This window comes from Lepidothrix coronata, unplaced genomic scaffold, assembly GCF_001604755.1.
Source record: "Lepidothrix coronata isolate B3197 unplaced genomic scaffold, Lepidothrix_coronata-1.0 Scaffold69, whole genome shotgun sequence".
NCBI lineage: Eukaryota > Metazoa > Chordata > Aves > Passeriformes > Pipridae > Lepidothrix > Lepidothrix coronata.
Genome location: NW_016690249.1, coordinates 3718278 through 3732254, shown reverse-complemented (window position 1 = coordinate 3732254; position 13977 = coordinate 3718278). Strand labels below are relative to the sequence as shown.

At 34.7% G+C, this 13977-nt stretch overlaps 1 protein-coding gene across 5 annotated transcripts in view; it reads right to left on the bottom strand.

Moving 5' to 3' along the window:
- NBEA (neurobeachin) overlaps nt 1-13977 on the bottom strand; it is a 485382-nt gene that overhangs the window by 169835 nt on the left and 301570 nt on the right. For all 5 annotated transcript variants that reach the window (XM_017818603.1, XM_017818604.1, XM_017818605.1 and 2 more), the window contains one exon: nt 195-338. In XM_017818603.1, coding sequence (XP_017674092.1) covers nt 195-338 — 144 coding nt within the window. The remainder of the gene's footprint in view (nt 1-194; nt 339-13977) is intronic.

Below are 13977 nucleotides of genomic sequence, written 5' to 3'. Positions count from 1 at the left end.
TAATCAGTTCCCCTGATTATCGGTTCCTGGAAGTAGGGAAGGAGTAATAAAATCCAGAATACAAAGAATCTGTTCATACTGCAATTATATGCTTAGTTGTCAATACTAAGACACTAACCATAAAGGTTAAGAGCTAACAAGTTTAAAAGAGCCTTTTTGGCTCATATCTTAGTTCCAATGAAAAGTATAATTACCTGCAAGGTTATCAATCTCTTTCTCTTGGAGCAGGCTAACAGCATCATCATCTCCTTCCAGCATAAGTTCTGTTTCTGCATTCTGATTTACCACAGCTTGACTTCGGAAAGTTTTCTTTGACTTCACTACATCCTCTTCAGTGCCTAAAAAAGTTACAAATGTTGTGAATTTAGCTGAATAAAACAACCACAGTCAAGTAGTAAAACAAATACAGTATAAATCATCTTTATCGATAAAGGGAAGAAACATTTTCTAAAACTTTACCAAGGTTTACAAAATATGCAGTCTTACTCTTTTTTCTGTCCTGTCCTGAATAAAATACAAACTGTTCTGCAAAGACCAAAGTTCTGGTTTTAATAATTGGTATTTACTTTGTGCTCAGTGTTGTTCCATTAGTTTTCCACCTGCAAGAAATTCAAATGCAGGAGTTTCTCTTGGATTCCTGGTGCCCCGACTCTGACTGATCTCTGGGAGAGCACACCACCTACTTGAAACTAAGAAGCTGCTTTCAGGAATCCAAAATCTGTCAGGATTTTTTTCTTTTGAGATAGGTGAGACAGGATGGTGAAGTAGGAGATGGGTTATCTCAATATACAGTAACAACAAGGGAGGCTATGTAGAGATTCAGAAAAGACAGAAAAAAGACAAGCACAGTGAGAGAACTTTGGTGTGCATCTGTGTGTGTGTTTTTAAGGAGCACAGTAAAAATGTTAGTGTATGGACATTTGCCAATTACCCAAAGGTTATCATGGGTAATACTCATTTTTCTTGACTACAACTGACTTTTTCTATTCAGCCTGATGGTTCCTTATGGCAGGAGATATACCTTATTACATTTTGGGAAGATCAAGAGTTTATTCTCATGATATAAAAAATTATTCATTATTTGGTCAAATGATAGAATCATAAGTATTTTTCATATAATAAATAGTTTTCATGTAACTGTTGTGACTTCCTCACAGGATTTTTTTTCTTAGCTGGGGATAGGTCATAAGTTTTATTTTCAGTACTATGGATTCACAATAGCCTCAGGTAAGAAAGCTTTCTATTTTTTTTTCTTAAACGGAAAATGCTGCACTTTCACCTTGGACCATACAAGATCTGGGCATCTCCACTTCTGTCAACCAAGAAATAAAATCCAAAAGTAATTTCTCCTTTTTATAGGATAATTTAGAAATTTGCTTCCTACTAAACTACAGAATGATGTGTGAAATCTGAGCAAAACCACGCACATGTGGATTTTGTTTGCTTTCCACAATGCCTGAACTTAAACAGGATGAATTAGGGCATGGTGCTAATGACATCGAGGTTGTGGGTTTAAACCCCATATGGGCCATTTACTTAAGAGTTGGACTTGATGATCCTTGTGGGTCCCTTCCAACTCAGAATATTCTGTGATTCTGTTTCTGTACATACTACTATGGCAGATGTAAAATGTTGAGGTAAAGCCCAGAAAGACTCGTGGCCTCCTATTAATACAGAACAACTAACAGGAATATAGTAAGCAGATAGGTTAGTGAAAATAGATACATGAAATGGAGCTGATGTGTCAGGCAGTTTTGTTATTACAGTCGGGAAGGTGTTAAGATTTTACCTCCTACTCTTATAATTAGTAAGAGTCTTTTAATTAATTTGTGCACATCAGAGTCACAGGATATAAATAAAAATGCTAGAGGCATATTTTTCTGTGGGTGTGTTTATTCTGTTTGAAGATCACTGTTAACATACCACTTGATATGGGACTTCATCATAGGTTGAGATAACTCATGTTTTACATTGCCTAATATTAACCTTTTATTCAGTATTGTTATTACCCCAATTGCTATTTCTGAAACTATATTCTGAAACTCTGAAAATGTAAAGACAAACAAGTAAGCATTTTTTTCACAAAGCTCAAAATTAAGGACAGCATGTCTAGTCTTCCTGTTTGTTGCTGTCTCCATTACATCCATATTGATAGTGATTAAGACAATGCTGCTCTATACTAATATGCTGTGTTTTGGTGTGTTCAGTTATTAGGCTGTGATCATTATCTCACTTGCATAGGTTTTTTACTTAATACAACTAACTGTAATTATCTGTCCAATATAAAACTGGATCAGTTATCTAATGGTTGGAGAAGTTTTCAGTATCATGTGTAAGATTTTGGGGTTTTATGTTTGGTTTGTATTTTTTTTTTGTCTCTAATTCACAAAAAGAAGCAAGAAAGGTAGGAGCTTGGAAAAACACAAAGAATTAATGTGCTGTAACAGAATTTCAGTTTTAATACACCAGAATCATCCTGAGTATTTAATCAGTAGGTCAGGATCTTGTTAAAACTGTGTTTACAGCACGGGAGTTTGACACAAGTAACAGCTCCCATTGTGAAGCATGTGACATTATAGAAGACCAGGCCTGAGATGAACTAACACAGTGAAGGAAGAAAGCATGAAAACAGTGTTCTCTTCCTTTTTGGTAGTTCTAGTGAGTGTTATGTAAGTTTCTGAGCTTTATAAAATGTGATAATCTTCAAATTAATTACTTGAAAAGTACTAATCCGGTGTAATCTTAGAGTCAACCATTTCTGTAGTAACTGATTATGACAATTCTTTAAAATTATTTATGCACGAAAATATATTTTTAAAATTACAAGAAAAAAAGTCCAAAGCCCCAGATTATTAATAACACTCAAAATAACATCACAAGAACATGAAATTTGGGGTATTTTAAATCCCTTGTGATGAGGGTATGAGGTTATAGAAATATTGCCAGACACAGGTGTAAGAAACATGGTGGAATAGAAGACATTAAATTAGTTTCACAAATTTGGAGCTTAGCAATAAGACAAATGTTTCTAAAATCCATTCTGGTTCATAATATTAAAAATACATTTATTTAAAGGAAATACAGTAAATAGTGCTTCTTTGTCTTGATGGAAAAAAGCTCTGGTTTGGCTGTTGTTAAAATTTATCACTTTGTTGAGTGCACCTCAGTTTTGCTATACTGTACCAAACATTTATCTAAATGAAAGTGTACGAGACCCAGAGTTGCCCTTCAATCACTATATCCTTTATGAATTAGAGTTCCATTTATCAAAATTACAGCAAGAGGAGTAAGGTCTCACAGGGCTGTCTCATTACAAGGCTTGTAAACACTGTCCTTACAAAGAAACGGTTTAACACCTAACAAATCAAAAAGTGATTGGGAATAGAATTTATTTGAGATCATCTATCTTCGGAAGACGTGCTGTACTGAGTGCACTTCGTGGCCTTTCTACCCATTCATCAAGAAATTAACAAGCGAATACCACAGACCACCAGATCTCCTTGGATCCTGAAATGTGAAATACGTTCAAACCAGATCTGCCACAGATGTTCTATTTTTATATTTCAAGATGACTTCAAAAAGGTTTAAAAATAAGAGAACCTCTACAAGTAAGAGTAAGAAGAAAAACAACTCATCTCTTTAAAACCAGACAACAAACTGAATAAAAAATTATATGACATAAAACTATGTCTGGTATTGTTAACAATGATATAAAAAGGAGAGATGAATAAATGAATACTTGATATTTCAGTGTGTTTGAAAAAAATCAAAACTTAAATTTTTTTTTCAAAGCCCCAGCAAAATTATAATGAAATTAAATCCATGTCCAGATATTTAAACCTTTTTAACACACAAGGAGTGTGTTAAAGACACAATATGAAATAAATAGACTTAGTTCCTAACTCTAATTGGAAAATGTTTCAAACTCATTCAAATAAGAAAAAAAATAAAATTAAACTAGATGTCATTTCAAGAAAGCAAGGTTGTGACACTGGAGCACAGAGAACTGGAATTGGCAGATGCTATCAGTTCTTGTCCTTGTCAAGTTTCTTCTGAAGGGATATTTTAAGGGATAAACTTAAGGGATAGACTGGGATTTGGAAAGGAGCTTTGAAATAGCCAGTGAAGTATTTCTTAAAACTACATTTTGCAAAGAAATAAAAGGAAATAAATCACTCAGGTAGCACCAAAGTCCGGGTGAAGCTGAAACTCAAAGGCTCTGTCTTAAACGTATTTAAAGAAAATGTACGTATAGGACTAGATAAGCTATAAAAAAAAAAAAAAAATCCCTCTTTTGTTACACTTGTTTTCATCTTGATTATTTTTGTAAATATGCATGTTACAAACTGGCTTCCTACAGTAACTTCAGGATAATTGAAACCAGCTCATCTTTAGAAAAAATTAAAGAAACCAACCACCGCTCTTTTATAAAACCTCAACTTCCATGGAAGGATGTGTATTTTATATATCTGAAAGGTTGTATGAGCTGCACAGTAAACTTGTACAGTATTTCCAAGAATTTACTAATCTCTCTTCCAGTAGCATTATTTTTCCTTAAACAGAAATTATTAAGCATTCAAGAAAACCTCAAAACAACCACAAAACCATTACCAAAATCCCTCAAAACCTCATACTTTCTCAAGAACAGGAGAATCTCACGCTAACTTGCAACTACAGCCCCTAGAAGTATTTAATACAGGTAATATTTCATCAGTTGGGGAAGGACAGGTGGGTATTTTTATTGTAACATTTGAATTTTTGCCACTCTACTTTCATTTAAGTCAATGAATTCCCAATTGGGTTCTGTAGGTCACAACAGGTCTCTAGGGATGCAATCTACTTTTCAAAGACTTTGTAAGTGCCCAGATCCCCCTAAACTGATCCTAAATAAAACTTTAAAATTATCAGTACAAACATATTGTTGATTACATTTATGCTTATGTACACATATTTCATTAGACATTACACTAATTAATATGCTTTAGTTGAACACAGTGAGGGAGTTTTCTGTTCTCTCTTTACTTCTATCCATTTATTATATATTCAAATTTGGTGTATTATACTTTTTCTCTCTGAATTTAGTAAAAATGAGGCTAAAAATATGGTTAATTTTAAGAAACATTTGCTTGGTAATACTGTAACCAACAAAAGGAGACTACTGCTTCTTATAAAGTTGTTTCCATAGTTTACTTCAACAAACTACCGATAAGGCAATTTATGCAGTGAGTCTTCTTTGATCTTTGAGGAGAGATGGCAGAATGGAAAGTTAACCTCATTTTAATGTTACCTAAATATACTGACAGGAAATTCTAATGTTTCCAAACATCTGGAAATCTGCTTCATGGGATGGTGTTCTTCTTTTCTATAAGAAATCTTTTTCATATACTGTCTTTTACAGTTTTATGTGGCTTCTAAAGGAGCATTTTGACATAAGTAAAGTCTGTTCTTTTTACAGTAAAATTCTGCATTTAATTAAAAACTCTCTTTTATAGTGGCTAAAGTAGAGTTTTTGTGAAGCTTAGCTCTCCTCAGAAACTTTTAAGGGTAAACTTGCTTTCTACTCCTTACAGATCACTGGAATGTACTGCTCTGTAGAAGAACACTGTTTTCCTTGCTGAACTTTAATCCCATAAGATAGTTTTTAGTATTTTATTAATAAAGGAATTCAGAATTAGTTCCTCACAAGAGGCTACCTGACAGGTTGTGATGTGAACCATGAAATTATATCACAGGTAAAAATATAATTTATCAACAGAGTTTGAAAGAATAAGGCTTTTTCTTGAGAGAGATTTTTTTTCTTTTACAGGAAGAACCGAGCTTACCTATGCACAGAATTAAAATGTAACACTATTATCTACCTTTTTTTGTTCATTTGACATTAATAATAGTTGAAAATACTTAGAAAAAAGATTTGCTAGATAATCTTCTCGCTTTATATATTCTAACAGTTTAAACCCCTGCTATCTTTGCTAATCTTTTCTAACTTGATTAGGTACCAGTACCCTTGCAGCAGTCACAGTTATGCAGAGCAGCTGCCTAGGAGTCTGTAAACTGACCTCTACAAAACCCAGTAAGATTAAATCATCAGCATGGTGACCACTCCATCTCAGCCTAGTATCTTTCCATACGACTACAGAGCCAGCCCTCCGAGGACTGCGCTCATTCTGTGGGAAATGTGCACCAGGTATTCTTGGGTCTGCTCAAGAGACTAATCTGGCTTTGTGTAGCAGCCTGGTGTTGGTATATCACAATGAACTGTCCTCACCTGTGTCTGCTGGAGTTGCTATTTAAATTGCAATGTGTTTCTGGAAGTGGCAGCTTTGACTGGCATATAATTTAGTTTCCCCAGAAAATCAGAGAAGGGACTGTTAATAAAGGAAGGCTGGTTTTAATAGATTTAATAAAAAACAGAGAAATCTAAATCACATTTTCATTATTAAAGATCTTTGAAGAAATGAGGGAGAAAAACTATGAAAATTGCACAGAAATTAAAAATCGCATATATTTGTACTGGAAAATACTTCCACCAGAAGTAAAACCAAACCACATTTTTATTTTCTATAATAAATACCTGAAAATTTAATCATAGACATTCTATATACCTAATATCTGACCAAATTATCTTCTTCATGTAAGTAATTTATAAATAAGTACTTTACTGCTGTATATTCTCAGATATTTTGCATTGTAAAATGAGACTGACACAAGCTATGCCACTGAGGAGACTGAAAATACAGGCAAGGCCAGAATGAACATGTTTCTCAGATGAGGTTGAGGCTTTTTAAACAACACATACTTGTAGTTAAAGTCAGAATGTTGTATATTAATAAAAGCATCCTTCATAAAAATAAAGGTGAACGTACTATGGTGGGCACTCATTATACTTTTTAGTTTACAGATAGGAAAACAGATTCAGAGTGGTTGTGAAATTAAGTTTTAGAAGTTGTCAATATTGCCATTATATATATTTGAGATTTCAGGAATTCTGAGCATAAGAGAAAGGACCCTGCAGTGATTCAGCACTGACTGCAAACAGCCAGCAGGTGACAGAGTCAGATATGCCCAGTCCAGCAAACATTTCAATGTATTTCAGGCTCCTGAAAGGCAGTCTTCATTCTGACTGGAACCAGAGGAAGTCCCTCTAATGGGAACTTTAAACAGTTAAATGTTTATATTTGGATTAAGATGTAGTTTGCCACTGTAACTTGTACACACAAGAATGGATTCATATTTCATGACTGATGACCTCTACAAATCCCTGACAGTTTGAAAGGCAGTACCTTGGCATATTCTGATAAATTAGAGAAAGAAACCAAATTCTGCTGTGGATTGTTTCAACAGGCAAGGATGATACACAAGCAAAATAATTAAGAGCAATTAAATTTTCCTAAATGTCTTTCAAGCCATTTTACAAAAGTACAGTAAAAGCTGAGTGGAAAATACCTACATCACACCAACAGTTATTGCTCAGTGCAAAGGACATCAAGGACACTAGCAAGTAAGAGAATTGGATCAATATTAACGTGATTTTCATTTCATGCTTCCCCAACTCCAGTAAGCTGACAATATACTCTGATTATGTGAACTGCCTCTGAGTAACATAGAAAAGGTTATTAGAGCAAGAGGTGGAAATGGAATGCACTTTTTATATTGACAGGTCTGCTAATAGAGTGTACTGATTTTCAAAGCCATGCAATGTGTTTTCACAATTTGGTTTTGACAGCAAAAAGGAATTTCATTTATCCTTAATTCAAAATATTCACATGTAAGCAAACGTTTCTTAAGACAGGCCACTGAAGAGAGTAATTAAACTATTTCAATAGAAAAATTCAATTAACAGGTGATAAACAAAAGGTGATTGAATTTAAATATGTATGACATGATAATGAAATAATGAAATAAATCTGCTAAACGAGGCATTCTATGTTTTTGAAATAGCATCTGATAAAACCTTTTTAAGATGACATAAAAGTGAAAAATACCTCTGTGTCATGTCTTAACATTCAGGCCAGGATTATGTCTGGAAAGTTTTAGATTAGTTCCTAAGCACACATTCTTCAGAAAAAGCCATGTTCTGACTATATTTGCTTGCAGACCCTAAAGCCAGGATCAGTGCTGTCAGACTTCTAAGGTGGCACACTCCATACTGAAGAACTGCACCCACATATGCTGGCCTTAATTTTGCTCCCTGCTCCCAAAAAATTCTAATTGAAAAAGCTAATAATGACAAAGAAATGAAATTCTCTTTGGAAATACAAACACTTGATAAAGCAGTGGCATGTAAGGAATGTCACGGCATCTCTCAAATTCCATGAAATAGAAGTGGCATCCCTCTCTATGGAAGGGGAAATGGAACTAAATTATCTTTAAAGTCCCTTTAAACTCAAACTATCCTATGATTCTATGATTCTATAATTCTAAGAAATTTGATCTTAACTCCCATACTAGGGTATTCTACCCCAAAAATTCTAACCCTTACCTAATATTTAACAATTAGTGCCTCCAAACCATGGGATTGGTCCAAACCTGAATATTTTTAAAAAGAAAGTACATACTACGTATCTGTAGTACTGTGGTCTGTCTTCTAATTTTTCAGTTCTCCCTCTCTGTGGCAAAAGTATGGGTGATTATGTCTTTGCTAGAAGGCAGTTTTGCCCCTCATCACTTAAGCTTTTGCTATCAGATCCAAAACAGATCAGCTCTTTGGAAACAGCCACTGTACAGAGACATAATAGGACAGCTAAAAAATTCATTCTCTAGCGCAGGGAATGAAGGTGAGGAAATAAGTTTAAAATTATTTTATAGTAGTTATTGTAATTCCAGTAGTTAGGAACCATTTCAATTTCTATCAAGACTACTTATTTACAGAAGAAAGACTCAACAGCTCATGATCAGTACTTTGAGAGAGCCATTTGCCGATGTCTGAAATTACTATTGCTTTCTGGAATAGTAATCTTTTCAAGTGAAATTCTGCTCTTCTGAGACATACAGAAGGACCATCTTATGCAGTTTTTACACAGAGAAAATCTCCTAAACATAATGTCACCTGCAATTGTTTCATAAAAGGACTGTCACCATTATATATAAATATATTTGTAAATATAAAAATGTCATTAGAACATCTAGATTTACTTTCCATTATGCTGCCTTTTGTGGTACAGTTCCAACTGTTTTAAGTGTGCTGCACTGTGGTTTCTATCTGTATAAATTTCATTTTGTCCTCACACAGATGACCACATCTTCAGAAGTGGTCTACATATTTTCACTTCAGCAGTAACTGGTGGGAGGAACAACTTATATTTCAGGGTCGATCAATGCCTATAGCAACACTAGACAAAGGGCAGCACCTACAGGATATACACATTTGTGAGGCAGCAATGTGGCATTAACACTGGGATATTTGTGTTTAACTCTTAGTGCTGCTAAGCGACCACATTCTAGTAACAACAGACAGCACTTCTGTTTGGGCCAGGCTGCTGTATATATAATCTCCTCCAAGTTAGCAATTATCTAGCAATAGCAATTATCTATCAAAGTAATCTATCCATGTAGCAATTATCTATCAAATTAAAATAAAAGCTTTGCTATTTCCTTGATTTAGAACAGATTTTTACTCTGCACTTTTTTAAAACTAATTTCTTTTTAATTCTTATTTTAACCAAAAGTAGTTGCAGTTATAAAATGTCTTTGTTTCATGCAGCCTAGAAGATGAAAAGTGAAACAGTAGTGGTACACAAAATATCAGTAATAAAAAGATTTTGAGGGTCTGTCATTAAAACAGTTCAATCAACAGATAACTGACAAGATTTCCATTGTTTTGTCTCTGAAACGGGTGAATGGTAATCACGGTCCCAGGCAGAAAGCCTGTGTGTGTATTAAGGAAAGCTAATTCACAGAAATCTTAGCAGCAGTCAGCAGTAAAGAAAAAAGGAGAGCAGTATTTTATTTCACTTTCCATTAAGTTGCTGCATGGGGTCTGTGACATCTTTGATTCCGCTTCACAAAGATTACAAGGAGCACAAACATTCCATGTAACTGCAGGGATACTTGCAAAATTTCTATGCTTATGTTAGATTTGGAAGCACTAGCAACAGTATTTTCCATTCAGATGAGAGCTGAGCTGCTATTTAAGATCAGCTTTTTTATGGGCATAGGACTGAATGACTTGTGCTATATGGCAAAAGAGACACCAATAAAACACACAAGCATTATGCACAGCTAGGAAAGTATATCTATTGTAGATGATGTTCAGGATGTTATATAAATACTCTGGGAGATACACTCTTCAGGCACACAATAAGGATAAGAAAAAGGTCATGCCATGATGTAATGTACATGATATGAAAAACAAAATTAAATAATTGGAAACATGCATAATATGCTGATGCAATTCCTAACAAGGTGTCATCCTTATCATGCTGGTTAGTGGTATATTTATCTTTTCCATAAAGTGTATTTTGCTTTTAATAGACTACTTTCACAAGGTGTTTCTTGATCCCTGCCCTGTAACTTGCACCACACTGGAACTCACAGTACTGAATGCTTTTCCTGTGCATCTCAAAGCTAGCACTATAAAATAATGAAATGCACAAAATAAGTGGTATTGAAGAACTCACTCTACTTCTAAGGATATGGAATAGCTAGCCAACACATACTTTGTGTTTCTTGTGTAAAAATCTTACTATTTACATAAGATGTCTACAGTAATGTTAATATGATATAATAGAAATAGATTTTATGTGATAAATGCTAAACAGCGCAAAAAGATAAGTCAAAACACTTAGGTATCTTAAAATATATATTGTCTTTGAAAATTAATTCCTTTATTTTCAAAATCTATACATACCAGTTCCATTTGTTTTGTGAAAGACAAGGAATCACCGATATTGAAGAGATTCCCACAATCTGATCCTGTTGACTTAACCCTTGCAAGTAGCCCAAAGACTTGCAGAAACCTGAGCTCATTGCCTTGAAAGCCTGTCATGCCTCCTATTGACTGTCAGAAAGAATAGGACAGTAAAGTCTTTTAAAATCTATATACTATGATCTCCTAACTCTAGGTTGCAAAGGTTGAGGCACTGCTGAAATAATGTCCCTCCATTCCAGCCGCGTGCTAGGGAGGCCGTCCTAGCCAGGTCTTCAGAAAACACAAACAATACGTATTTCCACTTACATACAAAGTGGAGAACAAAGTTCTGCAGTCAAGACATCAAGAATAAGAAGCCTGGAGAAAGTTTAGAAAAGGAATATTTTGTGTTTTATCTGTAGCCAAAGAAGATTTAAAGTGCTTTTGCTCCTTAATATGGAGATTTAAAGTGCTTTTACTCCTTAATATAGATTTAAAGCATAGAAAATAGGAGATACGAAAAGCACATATTAAAACCTGAGTCTCGAGACCTGAATTGACCCAGCTGTGAAATCTGTCCTGAAGGACTATTACTAGACTTTCACTGACAGAATGTTCTTCTGAAATGTTTCTGTAAGATTCACTGAATATACATGGGTCAAGAACTTCTATTTCTTTGTCAGTTAAGTATAGAAATGAATAAATAGATAAAATACATCCATCACATGGATTTGAAAATATTTATCATCATAGTAATTTATGGGGTTTGGTAAATAAATTACTTTCATTTGGCAGAATGGACAGATACTGTGTATTCTTTTTACATGAAAATATAATGACGGAAGGAAGAAAAAGGAAGCTAGAATTCTAAGACTGTCAATGGTTGCAATTTTTATGTCTTAGGAATGGTTTTCCAGGCCAGTTTGATTACTTCAAGAACACTCTGGCACCATATACTTTCAGATGAAGAAGTGAGAAACAGAGTTAGTTATACTAACTGCTGGTAAAAAACTAGAAAACTGCAGTAAAATCTATTAGCTCAGACCTATAACAGCAGCTAAAATTCAGGTCATGCCGGATAACCTGAAAATCTCTGAGGAAAGGCATTTGAAACCCAACATGGAGGTTTTGAGGGAAAAGGTTTCATATCCTATTTGGCTCTGTGAAAAGTTTGAATTACAATCAAGACAGAGATTCTGACATTAAAGAGTTGAGGAAATCATTAGAAAAAAAATGGCCATTTAATGAAACTGTTCTTAAAACTTATTATAAAGCTGCCACAAAAATTTCTATGCTAGAAATACCATATAACAGGACGAAGATATTTAGAGACTGCAAAGTGCTAATAGGATGCAATTGCAACTCATTTTCATCACTTACTCAAAGAGCAGCTCAGACACTGAGTGTTCAGTACAATTCAGCACAATAGTGTTCAGTACTCTACCTAAGCTAATTCTATTGCTGTTTACATTTTGTAGGTGCCTTTCATTACATTACAGTGGGTTATAAAAATAAGGATTACCATAGCAGTAGATATGTTTAATGAGAATATATTTATGACTGAGAGGGTAGGAAATATTAGAAATAAGACCAAGTTAAATCTAGTATTTTAGATTTAATTATTCTCACTACTAAGATTGTGCTTTGCAGATCCTTCTATTACCTAGTGCAAGCTTTTCTTTCTAGACTTTCTTTAAACAAAACTGCATCTTGCAATTACCCTGTAAAATATTAACAGGACACAATATGTAATATTTTCCCTAAAATCCTGTGAGGATGAAATATTTGGAAGATTATTTGGAGAAGCAGTGGATGGCACTGTTGGGCTACAATTATAAGGCTGTAGATGAAAATCTTATATTGCTACACTTAAAAAAAAGACAGATTTTTGTGATTCCTTCAGGCAGTCAATTCAGACATAAACTCATTCAAAGTACACTGGAGATTTCACAATCAATGTGGAAGTTAGTTCATATACTGAAAGGAAGTTGTGTAATAGGAGAAGTATTATTTTAGGTGCTTCAAGTGAAGCAGAATGTTTGTCTCACATGGTAGATTAAAGAACAAAGAGGACTTACTTGCCAAATGGAAGCATTTTTATGGATTAATTTAATGATTGCATACATATTCTTAAAATGCTCACCACTGAACATCAAGTAACATATGTGTATTTTCTGCCCATAAAGTGGATGCTATTTCTTAAAACTGCTCACAATTAATGGTCAACTTGTATATACTTACAGGCTAAAATAAGTGTGCATGAATGGGGTGAGGGAACAGGGTTTTCTTTTAGTCAAGGGCTTTCATTCTTCAGTTTCTCTTATGTATTTATACCTAAGATATTACTTAAATATCAATTTGGGAAATTATCTTAGATAAGGGTCATCACCTGTATTTCCCCAGAGCAACATATTTTATGAATTGTGTGTGTGCGTGGCTAATTAGTGCATTAACTAAAGGGGGGAAAAAAAAGGATAGAAAATATTGTCTTGGCTTATGCAGTCACAACAAACTCAACTTCAGTATTAATAAATGTACCAAACATGAGCAAATTGATATTAGAACTGGTTTATACCTGATCAACATCTTAATTAATGATCTGACTGATGAGGCAGAGTTCCCTCAGCAAGTTTGCACATGACATGAAACTGGGAGGAGTGGCTGATATGCCAGAGGGTCATGCTGCTAATCCAGAGGGATCTCAGCAGGCTGGAAAACTGGGTTGACAGGAACCTCATGATGTTCAACAAGAAGTGATAAGTCCTGTATCTGGGGAAGAGCAACCCCAGGCTCCAGTATATGCTGGGGGTACCCCAGCTGGAAAGCAGCTCTCCAGAAAGGAGCTGGGGGTCCTTATGGACACCAGGTTGAACATGAGCCAGCAATGGTGAATGGTAACCTTGGCTGCATCAGACAAAGTGTTGCCAGTAGGTTGAGGAAGGTCATCCTTCTCTGCTAAGCTCTGGTGAGGCCACACCCGGAGTGTTGGCCATTCAGTTCTAGGCTTCCCAGTATAAGAGAGACATAGATATTCTTTTACACTTACTTTTACTACTAAACCGATCCAGATATTCTGTAGATATTCTTTGTTTATCTCGGAAAGATAAGGCTCAAGAGGGCCATATAGCTTT